The sequence below is a fragment of the Chiloscyllium punctatum genome, chromosome 29, assembly GCF_047496795.1.
Source record: "Chiloscyllium punctatum isolate Juve2018m chromosome 29, sChiPun1.3, whole genome shotgun sequence".
In the NCBI taxonomy this organism is placed as follows: domain Eukaryota; kingdom Metazoa; phylum Chordata; class Chondrichthyes; order Orectolobiformes; family Hemiscylliidae; genus Chiloscyllium; species Chiloscyllium punctatum.
The window spans coordinates 63,924,687-63,938,394 of record NC_092767.1 but is presented as its reverse complement, the minus strand read 5'-3'; the positions used below and the strand labels follow the sequence as shown (position 1 = coordinate 63,938,394).

Sequence of the window (13,708 nt, the reverse complement as noted above, 5' to 3'; positions counted from 1 at the left end):
AAAAGCATTCCACCCCAATCACTGTAACCCTGCATTTCCCACGGCTAATCTATCTAGCTTACACATCCCTTGATACTTTGGGCAGTTTGTCATGGCCAGTCCACTGAACCTTGCACACTTTTGGACTGTGGGAGGAAACCTGCACAGACAGGAGAATGTCGGGGTTTGCAAAAACAGCTGTCCGTGGGCGGAATAGAACCCAGGTCCCTGGCACTGTGAGGCAGTAGTGCTAACCACTGAGCTCCCGTGCCGTCCATAGAGTCTAGTAATAGGTTGATGTTTATTTTATTCAAAGGAAAAATAAACTTCTGGCTTGAAGTTATTGCACTTATTTCAAACAGCCAAATAATTTATGTAATTACAAGTTAATACAAAAGCAAAGTACTTACGCTGAAAGGGAAAAAAACTCAGCAGGTCAAGTAACATCTGTGGAGAAAGACATTGTTAATGTTTTAGGTTGATAACATATCATAGTTCCAAATCAGAATGGTGTGTTGCAAGTGGCTATGTTCCCATATGTTTGCTGCCCTTTTCCTTCTCTGAGGTAAGGGTTACAGGTTTGGAAGATCCTCTTAAGGGAGGGTTGGATAAGTTGCTATAAGATATCTTGTAGCTAGTATACATTGTTGCCTCTCTCTTTTAGAGGTTGGCTAAATGTTCAATTTGTTGGATGGGGTGCCATTCTAAAGGGCTGCTTTGTCTTTGATGGAGTGAACTATTGGATGTAGGTTTGCTTGCTGAACTGGAATGTTCCTTTTCAGACATTTCTTCACCATACTAGGTAATCTCATCAGTGAGCCTTTGTTGAAGCACAGATGTTAGTGACCTGACTTTCTATTTGTGGATTTAGATTTCCTTTTGGGTTGGTGATGTCCTTTGCTGTGGTGATGTCATTTTTCAGAAGGTGGTAATGGGGTCCAAGTCCATTTGTTTGTTCATCGAGTTCTGGTTAGAATGCCATGCTTCTCTGAATTCTCGTGTGTGTTTCTGTTTGGCTTGTCCTAGAATGGATGTGTTGTTCCAGTCAAAGTGGTGTCCTTCCCCATCTGTATGTAAAGATACTTGTGAGAGTGTGTCGTGTGTTTTTGCGGCTGGTTGATGTTAATGTATCCTGGTGGCTAGTTTTCTGCCTGTTTATCCAATGCAGCGTTTGTTACAGTTCTTGCAAAGTATTTTGTAAATGACATTAGTTCTCCTTGTTGCCTCTATGGGTTCTTTCCCCATGGAGTGAACTATTTGAATGTTATTGGAATTGCATTCATCCAGGCAAATGTAGAGTATTCCATCACCTGAGGTGAGTTGCATTCCAAGCCTCTGACCTGCTCTTGTGTCCACAATATTTCAAGGGCAATCCAGTTCAGCCTGGACATTGCTGATAAGGAATTCAGCAATGGTAATGCCACTGTATATCAATAGGAGATGATTGAATTCTCTCCTTTTGGAGATGGTCATTGCCTGATGCTTTTGTAACATAAATGTCACTTGCTATAAATCAGCTCAAGCCTAAATGTAATCGGACTTGTTTTGTATGTCCATGCGCTGCTGCAGTATTTGTAAAGTTGTGAATGCTACTGAATGTTGTACAATAATCCACTAACATCTACTTCTGATTCTACGGTGGAGGGAACATGAAATATGAATTAGCAGTAGTAGGTCTTCTGGACCCTCACGCCTGCTCAGCCATTTTATAAGTTCGTGACTAATCTGATCGTACCCTCAATTCTGTCTATACCACTGGAATTCTTGATAGGAATATTAATGTAACAGCTGAAGATAGTAGGCTAGAATACTGTCCTGAGGAGTTACTGCAGTGATGTCCTTCAGTGATGACAAGTGGTATTCCTGTGGGCTGGGCATGATACAAGCCCCTTTTTCCCCTTCAATTTTTCCAAGGCTCCTTGATCTCATACTTGGTCAAATGCTGTCTTGATGTTAGTGGCTGTCACTGTCCTCCCACTTCTGGAACTCAATGCTTTAACCATATTTGCAGCAAGGCTGTAACAATATTAGGAGCTGCAAGTGGCCCGAGTGGAACTCAAACTGAGCGTCAGTGAGCAGGTTATTGCTTTGAGTGATATCAAGCTACACTTGATGATATCTTTCATCTTTTGATGCTTTGAGAAAAAGCTGAATTCAATTTGGCCTATTTAGTGTGGGCAGGATGTGCCGAGGGAATGTTCCACATTGCTGGGTAGATGGCAGAGTTTCTAACTATACTAGAAAACTCTGCTTTGGGGCACAACTCATCTTGGAACACAATCTCTCAGCAATAGTACTGATAATCAAGATCTGTAGCTTTTGCAATATCCAGTGTTTTCAGCCATGGAGTGAATGAAATTAATTGAAGATTGGCATCTATGATGTTGAGATGGATTACCCTCTCAGCACCTCCTGACTGAAGATAGTTGCATGTGCTTCAGCCTTGTCTTCAGCACTGATATGTTAGGTTTCTTTCTCCCTCTGTAACTGCTATGTCGGTGACAATAGGGTTTTCTCTCTTGATTTTAGACACTGTTTAGTAGATGTGTTCTTCAGAAGCTTGGACAGTAGTGGTGCTACTGCGCTGCTATTGGTTATGAACATTGGAGTTTCCAACCTAGAGTTATATCCTCTACCTGTGTGACCAGAGGTGGTCAATTTCAAGCTCATTTTCCAGTGTAAATCCTTTTTAATTTTTCTGAAATCATGGGTCTGTAAAGAGAACAAACCATCTTAAACCTGTTTCTCCATTTGAGAGACGTGCAGTTTGTCCTGGATGTGATGTCCGCCCATCCCTGCCAGCACTCCTCCATTATTTACAATGTGATGTATGCACACTGGAAATGAATTAAACACAATATCAGAAAGTCATTCCCATCTAGTTAGCATTTTTTTGATCTAATCTCCGAAAATTAGTCTGACAATTCATTCACTGAAATGTGCTTAATTGTTTGAAGTTGCAAAACTTGACCTACTCTTGGGAAATAAGGCAGGGCAGGTGACTGAGGAGTCAGTGGGGGGAGCACTTGGGGGCCAGCGACCATAATTCTGTTCGTTTTAAAATAGTGATGGAAAAGGATAGATCAGATCTAAAAGGTGAAGTTCTAAATTGGAGAAAGGCCAATTTTGACAGTATTAGGCAAGAACTTTCGAAAGCTGATTGGAGGTAGATGTTCGCTGGTAAAGAGACGACTGGAAAATGGGAAGCCTTCAGAAATGAGATAACAAGAATCCAGAGAAAGTATATTCCTGTCAGGGTGAAAAGGAATGCTGGATGACTAAAGAAATTGAGGGTTTGGTTAAGAAAAAGAAGGAAGCATATGTCAGGTATAGACAGGATAGATCGAGTGAATCCTTAGAGTATAAAGAAAGTAGGAGTATACTTAAGAGGGAAATCAGGAGGGCAAAACGGGGACATGAGATAGCTTTGGCAAATAGAATTAAGGAGAATCCAAAGGGTTTTTACAAATATATTAAGGACAAAAGGATAACTAGGCGGCCTTTGTGTGGAGCCACAGAAAATGGGGGAGATACTAAATGAATATTTTGCATCAGTATTTACTGTGGAAAAGGATATGGAAGTTACAGACTGTAGGGAAATAAATTGTGACATCTTGCAAAATGTCCAGATTACAGAGGAGGAAGTGCTGGATGTCTTGAAATGGTTAAAAGTAGATAAATCCCCAGGACTGATTAGGTGTACCCGAGAACTCTGCGGGAAGCTAGAGAAGTGATTGCTGGGCCTCTTGCTGAGACATGTGTATCATTGATAGTCACAGGTGAGGTGCCGGAAGACTGGAGTTTGGCTAACGTGGTGCCACTGTTTAAGAAGGGTGGTAAGGACAAGCCAGGGAACTATAGACCTGTGAGCCTGACCTCGGTGGTGGGCAAATAATTGGAGGGATTCCTGAGGGACAGGATGTACATATATTTGGAAAGGCAAGGACTGATTCAGGATAGTCACCATGTCTTTGTGTGTGGGAAATCATGTCTCACAAACGTGATTGAGTTTTTTGAAGAAGTAACAAAGAGGATTGATGAGGGCAGAGTAGTAGATGTGATCTATATGGACTTCAGTAAGGCGTTCGACAAGGTTCCCCATGGGAGACTGATTGATTAGCAAGGTTAAGTCTCATGGAGTACAAGGAGAACTAGCCATTTGGATACAGAACTGGCTCAAAGGTAAAAGACAGAGAGGGTGGTGGTGGAGGGTTGTTTTTCAGAGTGGAGGCCTGTGACCAGTGGAGTGCCACAAGAATCGGTGCTGGGCCCTCTACTTTTTGTCATTTACATAAATGATTTGGATGCGAGCATAAGAGGGATAGTTAGTAAGTTTGCAGATGACATCAAAATTGGAGGTGTAGTGGACAGTGAAGAGGGTTACCTCAGATTACAACAGGATCTGGACCAGATGGGCCAATGGGCTAAGAAGTGGCAGATGGAGTTTAATTCAGATAAATGCAAGGTGCTGCATTTTGGGAAAGCAAATCTTAGCAGGACTTCTACACTTAATGGTAAGGTCCGAGGGAGTGTTGCTGAACAAAGAGACCTTTTCCCTGGGATCGGGGAGTCCAGAACTAGAGAGTATAGGTTTAGGGTGAGAGGGGAAAGATATAAAAGAGACCTAAGGGGCAACTTGTTCACGCAGAGGGTAGTAAGTGTATGGAATAAGCTGCCAGAGGATGTGGTGGAGGCTGGTACAATTTCAACATTTAAAAGGCATTTGGATGGGTATATGAATAGGAAGGGTTTGGAGGGATATGGGCCGGGTGCTGGCAGGTGGGACTAGATTGGGTTGGGATATCTGGTCGGCATGGACTGGTTGGACCGAAGGGTCTGTTTCCATGCTGTACATCTCTGACTCTAAATCCTTAATTTCACACTTTACACAAATTCTCTGTTTTTGGGTTTCAAGATTGGTTCATATGCTTTTGCAAATTTGTTGGGTGAGACAAAAAGAAATACTTTGAGATCCAAAATAATGAGTTAGTTTTTTGCCTGAGAAATGCAAAGGATCAGAAATACTCATCGTAATAATTTTCACAGCATTTTTCTATTCCTGCATTTTTCTATTCCTGCATTTCTCATCTCTTACGCAAGATGCGTTTTCAATTACTTTTGCTGCACCTGACAAGAAAGAACACATGGAGTCGAGAAATTGGCTTTTGCTGGTACAAATATGTATAGGAAATTGTCCCTAACCCAGAACACATCTTGTCAGCCTTTGCATTGGGCTGTTGAGATGCAGACGCTTGCTGGGCATCCTCCTGCAGCTCACTGCTGATGAGGTTTGCAATTTTTAGATTATTGACAGCAGCTCTCGTTCTGGTGGGGGTGGAGGGAGGGGTTTGGGCATGGGGTCAAGTGGGAGTTGTGAATCTGGAAGGAGCATACAGGAAAGTACAGTTTACAACACTGAACCTTGTTAACTGATGGTAGCAGTCCTATTTTATGACTACTGGTTAGGTAGCATATATACCACGTTATACATATGAGTGACAAACCTAATGGATTAAGAGGATATCATAAGTGCACTGTTTCTCTATCTTCTTTCCCCCCCCCCCCTTACCCCCGCTTGCTTATATTATAGAATCTTGACCATTAAACTCCTTTTTTTTAAAAAAACTTGTTTGACAGTGTTGTAGGTGTTCCTCTTCTGGGTCAGAATGCATGCATAAATGAAGTCTGCCATACTGCATGCTTTTGTTCCTCTTTTTATACCTGAGATGGATACAGCATTATCAGATTTCTTGGCCACCGTGCACCTGCTACTTTTAAAAGCCTGCAGCTGCTGAAAGAGCTAGATGCAGACCAAATGTGGGAAAAGATTGAAATAGAAGGAGGAGCAACACTGAGTCAGCAGTAGTGAGAGCTCTCAAGAGTCTGATATATTTCTATGAATATTCTACACAGGCAGTAAAAGAATTTGCAGGGCTAGCATTTCCATTTTGTTGAATAATTATCCAGTGTTGGAAACTGTAATGAATTTGTGAAGTTGTCCCATGTAAGTGACATTGCAAGCACCTATGTACTTCCTGATTTAAGAGGTGCTGGAACCATCAACTCCTCCATTTGTACCATGGTAGAAAGAAAGATTGATTTGCAACTTGATGCTGACTTACGTGACCTCAGGATATCCCGGAGCATTCTACAGCCAAAGCACTATTGAAGTGTAGTGACTTCTAAACTATAGAAAATTGTACAGACCACTTACATTCAGCAAGGTCATACAAAGCTTCACAATGTAAAAATGGCCAGATAATCTGACTTTCAGTGATGTTGATTTGAGAGATAAATGTTAGTCAGCATACTTTCTTGATAGTGTCACGGGATCATTTACACTTGCCTGAGAGAGTCTGTATCATTTGCATTTCTCGCACTGCCATCTTGCAATACATCTAGCAACAACCTAGATTGTGGTCTGATATTCAGGAGAAGAATGATAGAGGAAGATGTATTTTGTATGCTGTCAGTGTAGACTTCAACTTTCCATGTTATGGAAAAGATGAATAAGTTGGAAGAGGCAGCAAAGCACTGTGCCAACCAGCTGTGTACTCCTGTGATGTGAATGACATTGCTCCTAGATAACATTCCAGTGGTAAAAGCAAAATATTGGAGATGCCAGAAACCTAAAATAATAACACTAAGTTCTGGTGAAAGTCAGCAGAACTGCCTGTCTTTGGAGGGAGAAATCAAGTTAACATTTTTGAGTGCAGTGTGATTCCTCTTCAGAACACCATGACAATATTCATGCTGAGGTTGATCAAGTCTTGCTGAATGCAGAAATGGACTGTTTTATTATATGTTGAGCTGTGAATGGGACTAAAGACTCAGTGACTACCTATTTGTCATTACGATGAGAGAAATTAAGTATTTTAGGTTAAGGTTAGGTCACTGTCCTGAGCACTGCTTTCTGATATCTAGAGATAGACAAAAATTGACATTTAAAAGGTCAATTGCCTATCTCCTCGACCATTAGTCCGCTGTCTATGGCCACCAGCATTCTGGTTAGAGAATTGATCAGAAAGAGATACATCTGTGTAGTTTCTTTGTCCCTATCAGATATCTGTCCCTAAATCAACGTTATTAAACAGACAGTCAGGCCACGAGCCATGTGCCCTTTGTATGCAAGCTGGAAACTGTTTTTCTAATTCTAATAGTGAGTACTGTAACTTGCAGTGAAGGTTGTGGGAAGATGTATACATTTGCTAAAAATTTGGAATGATTTTGATAATGGGGAGAAACTGTTTGCCTGAGAGGAGGATGAATAACCAGAGCACACATTGAGAAATTACGAAGAACCAAAGGGGTGAATTTTATCTTTATAATCTGGAATGAGCTGTCTGAAATAGTGATCAGGGATAATCCCAGGCCTTGAATGATGTGGGCTTTGAGAATTGTGAGAAGTCAATCAAGACCTTTCTTTATAGAGTGAGCTAATGGGTGTAGTGTACTTCTGTGTTGATTAGCTTGTTAATGTAGCCAGGAAGCTTGTCATCAGTAGCTATGAGTCAAATGGTAGATATGTTTCTATCTGGCATCATGCTGTGAATTGCATTCCTGTCATGTGTACACATGGCAAACATGTCTTAAAGTCTAAGGGATATAGTCGTAAATTAAGTGAGACACCCCTCAATCGGAGGGCTCCAGCACAGTTAGGCAATGACAGCCTTCTCTCTCTGCTCCACCTCCCCAAAAAAAAACAATTTTCTCAATCCAGAAGCCTGGGCACAGTTATTCAACCAGTCAGGGCTGTTATACTCAGAATATTCTTCTCTATTGGGTGAGTAGTCAGGAACCCTTTCCAAGCTACTGTCTTTCTTCAAGCTTTGAATATTGTATCCAAGCTTCATCTTTTATAGGTATTTTTTAATCAACCTGTACAGGGATGTTATGGCACATCTCTGGAGCTAATGGGACTTAAACCCAGGTTATCTGGCTCAGAGGTAGGAATATTAACATAGCACCATGAGCCCTCCAACTGCACTTCTAACCTAAGCTTGAGAAAAGTACTGGTGACTATTCTGCCTTGGGTTGGATGGAGATCTAGCGCAGGCTTTTTTTTAAGCTCCTTTGTGGACCAAAAAGAGCAGGAGTAATTCCAGCTATTTCTCATGTCAGCCTTTGCCATTTGATTTCCAAATCCAGGTGTATATGGAAGCTGCACGAATAAAGTAAGTTAGTAATTGGTTCTGTAGTTACTATCATTTTGTGTGATATTTCATAGCAGCAAATGTTGATCAGGCCTTTCAGCAATGAGTTTAAGGAAATGATAGAAAAAACTACAACCATGGAAGATGAACTGTACAATTTAACTTTGCCTAGATTCAGCAATTATCAGACCAAAACCACCTACAAATTTTGCTTTGTGCCACCTTAGCTATAGGTTTACTTGCCAAACAGACAAAAAGCTTATTTTTTGAGTTTCATACCTTTTACCTAAAGTGTTGTGAAAATATTGGCTTGTTGCTGATTCACTAACCTGGTTCACTTTCTTTTGTTTGAAAGGATGATCAAGTTGTTCTTCAGTGCACTACGACCATCATCAAAGCACAGATTAAGCTCTGCCTTTCTGCTGAAGGATTTGGAAATCGGCTTTGCTTCCTTGAAGCTACATCAAATGCAAAGGTATTTTGTTCTCTAAAATAAACATACTTATCCTGAAATTTTCCCCAGTGCATAATTGCAGTTTTTGGGCTGCAGTTCTGACATGTTAACACTGCTTTCTCTTCACCAATACTGCCTGACCTGAGTTTTTCCAGTGATGTCTAATTTTGTTTCTGATTTCCAGCATCTGCAGTTTGGTTTTAGTATTAGAACAGGGTGGCACTTCTTTTTTCCAAGAAGAAATTATTAATTTATCCTGGGCCTATGCCAATCATACAGTGTGAATTTCCTCAATTATTTGTGCTACTGCAAAATATGGCTACCAAAACCACAATTAGCTCTTTGCTATTATTCCATCCCACACAAATTTCCACTATGTGTTCTGAATAGGTGCAAGTGCATGCAGAAAATTTTAATTGTACTTGGACCCAAAGTCACTATTCATTCTTAATTTTTTTTTGTGATGATTTCTGTTTCTATTTCTTTTTGCTTTTCTCTTTACCAAGTTGTGCAGTTTTTTTCTACATTTTAAAATCATTTATAGTTTCCATATCTGGTGATAGGCTAGTCACCAATATCCACTACAAACCCACTAAGTCCCACAGTTATTTGGACGATGCATCCTCACACCCCACTTTGTGTAAAGACTCTTCCATTCCTTTCTTTCAGTTTCTCTACCTCTGTCACATCTATTCTGATGATGCCAGCTTCTCCAATGGACCTTTTGAAATGTCCATCTTCCTCAACCCAAAGATCCTCCACCACCATAGTAGATAAGGCTGTCAGCCTTGTTGGACCCATCTCTCACACTTCTGTCCTTGCCCCTTCTCTTCCCTTCCCTTGCACAACACCTATAGGGTTCCCCTCGTCCTCACTTGCCACTCCACCAGAATCCACATCCAAACGATCATTAGCTGCCTTTTCTATTACCTCAGTGGGATGCCACCACCAGACATGTTCCCCCTCCCCTCTCTCTAGTCAGCACTCCGTCGGGACCATTCCTTCCAGGTCATCTTGGCCGACCCTTCCTCCACTCCCAACAGCTCCCCCCACCCCCGAGGCGTCATCCAACTTGCAGAAGGTGCAACACCTGCCTGTTTATTTCTTCCTTCCTCAATCCAAGGCACTAGATACACCTTCCAGGTGAAGCAGCGATTTACCTGCACTTCACTCAATCTAGTCTACTGTATCTGTTGCTCACAATATGGTTTCTCTACATTGGAGAGGCAAAACGCAGACAGTGATTACTTTGCAAAACTCCTATGTTCTGTCTGCAGAAATGACCCAAAGCATCCAATTGCCTTTCACTTCAACACCCCACCGTATTCCCTGACCAACGTTTCTATGAACTCCAGCAAAGCTCAGCACAAGATGGAAGAACAGCACCTTATTTTCCACCTGAGGACCTGCAGGACTGAAAATCTAGTTCAATAATTTTTAGGGCCTGAGCACTTTCTTCCATATCTTTCTTTCTACCAACCCATACATACCAGGTGTTGTCACCACATGGGCTGTTACCACAACCAATCCATTGTTAGCTACAAATAGTCCTCATTACTAGCTATTGATTCTCCCAGACTGGCCATTATCTATACCTTTGCCCAATTGCTGTTCTTTCTCTCTCACTGGGCTTCATCTCTTCCAATCATTTACTCCTTCACCCCTCTCCTCACCTCATCTTCAGTATTATGCTAAACATTTCCTAGCTGCAGTTAGCTTTGAAGAGGGTTCACTGAACTGAAAAGTTAATTCTGCTTTCTCTGAAGAGATGCTCTCAGACCTGCTGACTTTCTCCAACAACGTCCTTTCTTTTTTACCCTCCCCTGCCCCACTCGTCACCTTTTCTTAGATCACAGCACAAGATTGAATGTGTTACTTTTACCAATTTTAACACTCTTATACTGAAGATTCTTTTTTTTTTAAAAGCCTCCTGGGATATCTGGTTGGCATGGACGAGTTGGACTGAGGGGTCTGTTTCCGTGTTGTACATATCTATGACTCTATGATAATTGCTTTTGAGATACAGTCCGGATGAGAAAATACCATTATCCGGAACTGAAGGACAAAGAGAACAATTGTGAATTTACATTATAACACCATGGTTGAGTCTGAAGTACCTGAAATTACTTTTGCTGTTTTCCATGACAACTAGAATTAAAATTCAGGCTTGTTCGGCTGAATGTGGGACACTCATTACTGAAAAGTGGAACAAAAGAAGAACATTCATAGCAGTCTATGAAAAGATACTGGCATAATGTAGGTTTTCCCAAAAGAATCTCAAATGTAGATTACCTAAACTCTTATGCTTCTAAGGATCTTAGGAACATAGGAGCAGGTAGGTCTATGTATCTTAGCATGCAATAAGGCCATTGCTAACTTCTACATAAACAACTTTCCCACTGTATGACTACACCCCTTGATTCTTTGTTATAGAAGTTTATGGAATAGAATAAGGCCCTTCGGCGCATCTAGTCTGCACTGGTCAAAAACAAGCACCCAACTATTTTAATCCCATTTTCAGCACTTGGCACATAACTGTATGCCTTGACAATGTATGTAGCTAAAACTGCTAAACTGTTATGAGGGTTTCTGCATCTACCAATCTTACACCCACCACTGAGTGGAGGAAAAAGTTTCCTCCCATCCTTTCTAAACTTCCTGCCCTTTACTATAAATCATGACCACAGTCATTGATCCCTCCACTAAGAGGGGGTGGGGGGCTGGGGTGGGGGAGGGGAGGGGGTGGGGGGGAGGGGAGGGGGTGGGTGGGAAGAGAGGGAGAGGGTGGGAAGAGAGGGAGAGAGAGTTCCTTTTCTGTGTATCCTACCTATGCCTCTCCTAATTTAATGCTTCTCAATCACGATAGCATGGTGGCTCAGTGGTTAGCACTGCTACATGAGTGCCAGGGACCTGCATTCGATTCTAGCCTTGGGTGACTGTCTGGAGTTGGCATGTTCCTGAACCTGCATGGATTTCCCCATATGTTCAAAGATGTGCAGGTTAGGTGGATTGGCCATGATAAATATGGGATTGTGGGGTTACTGGGATCAGGTCGGGGACTGGGATTTAAGTGGGATGCTTTTTAGAGGGTTGATGTAGACTCAGTGGTCCAAATGGCCCCCCTCAGCACTGTGTAAGGGTTCTGTGTTGCCCCCTCAGTCTCCTCAGCTTCAAGAAAAGCAACCCAATCTATTCGCTTTGTAATTAAAGCTCTGTAGTCCAGGCAAGTCATGGTAAATCTCCTCCACACCCCTCCAGTGTAATCACAACCTTCCTTCCTATCATTGGATTCAGAACTCTAGCTGTGGCCTAACCAACATTGTATACAGTTCCAGCATAACCTCCCTGCTGTTAAACTCTAAGCCTGGGCTACTAAAGGCAAGTATCCCATATGTCATCTTAACCATCTTTTATCTACCTGTCCTGCAAAAGGAACTGATTGACTTGCATACCAAGGTCCCTCTGATGCTCTGTGCATCTAAGGGTCCTAGCAGTTGTCATGTATTCCCTTGTCTTGTTCTTTTCTGTTCAAGTGCACCACTTCTCAGTTATCCAGATTGAATTCCATTTGCCATTGATCAGTCCATCTGACCAGTATGTTTGTATTCTCATGTAACCTTAAGGCTATCATCCTCACTATGTACAACCCCACCAATGTTTGTATCATCTACAAACCTACTGATCAACCCGTCTACATTTATGAAATTGTTTATATATAATCACAAATAGCAAGGGCCCCACTGCAAAAAAACTCACTGGACACACCTCTCAACCAGCAACCTCTACTTCCTGCAACTCAGCAAATTTTGGATCCAATTAGTCAAATTTCCTTGGATCCATAGGCTTTTATCTTCGCTAACAGTCTCCCTTCTGGGACTTTATCAGCAGCCTTGCTGACATCCAAGTATACAACAATGAATGCATTTCCATTATCTCCACACCTGGTCACCTCTTTGAAAAATTCAATCAAGTTCATCAGACAAGACAAAATCATGCTGACTGTTCATGATTAATTCCTGCTTCTCTAGATGCAGATTAATTTCGTTCCTCAAACTTGCTTCCAATAGTTTCCCCATCAGTGAGGTTAGACTAGCCTATGGCTTCCTGGTTTACCCCTTGTTCCCTTCTTGAATAAAATGGCTGTTCTCCAGTCATCTGGCAATGCTTGTGGCCCTGGAGGAATTGAAATTAATTACCAGAGCCCCTGCCAATTCCTTCCTTGCTTCACACAACAGCTTGCGATACATTTCATTTAGCCTTTGAGATTCATCTACTTTTAAGCTTGCCAAGCTACTTTTTGTCAATGCTATTTTCTTTCAGGATATCACCGTCCTTCTCTCTGGTTTCTGTACCCTTCCTCTCATCAGTGAGTACCAACACAAAATATTAAATTAAGACCCTACCAGCTCCACACACTCTTTACTATTGTTGTCATTGGTGGACCCAACTCTCTTCCTAGTTATCCATTTATCCTTAAAGTTCTGGAAAAATAAAATAAGATTTTCCTTTATTTCACCTTGTTGTTCTTGTGTGCCCCCTTTTTGGTTCCCTACCTTCCTTTTTTAAGTTTCCCTTGCACACTCTGTACTCCCCAGGGCTTCTACTATTTTGAGAACTCCATATCAGCCATAAGTCTCCTTTTTTTTTCCCTCTTCACCCAATTCTGTCTCTTCTTTGTTATCCAGGGATCACATGATTTGGTCACACCCTTTGTCTTTCTTGGAACTTGTTGGCCCTGTACCCTCCCTGTTTCCCTTCTTGAATGCATCCCACTGTCCTGACACTAACTTACCTAAAAGTATCATCTCTTGGTCTGCTCTGGTCAAATTGTAACTCATCTTATTAAATCAGCCTTGAATGTAATGGAGCTTTGATTGCTGTCTGCAAAATACTTCAACATAAACTTAAGCCCAGGTCCTCTGCCTTGAGAACAGTCTTTTTACATTGCTTAAAAAGCTCTCCTTAATGCATTTTAAGAATTTTATTCCCTCTAAACCTGTCACACTATGACAACCCCAGTTAAAATTGGGGAAGGTGAAATCCCCTACTTTAACTACCCTCTTTGTTTTGCACTTGCCTAAAATTTGCTTACACGTCTGTTCCTTCTCTCTGACTGTTGGGG

The 13,708-nt window shown here is 41.6% G+C and overlaps 1 protein-coding gene across 12 annotated transcripts in view; it reads left to right on the top strand.

Annotated features, from left to right (window-relative positions):
* The window catches only part of LOC140454477 (ryanodine receptor 1-like), a 400,334-nt gene that overhangs the window by 36,451 nt on the left and 350,175 nt on the right, over positions 1-13,708 (top strand). For all 12 annotated transcript variants that reach the window (XM_072549257.1, XM_072549253.1, XM_072549254.1 and 9 more), the window contains exon 2: positions 8,488-8,607. In XM_072549257.1, coding sequence (XP_072405358.1) covers positions 8,488-8,607 — 120 coding nt within the window. The remainder of the gene's footprint in view (positions 1-8,487; positions 8,608-13,708) is intronic.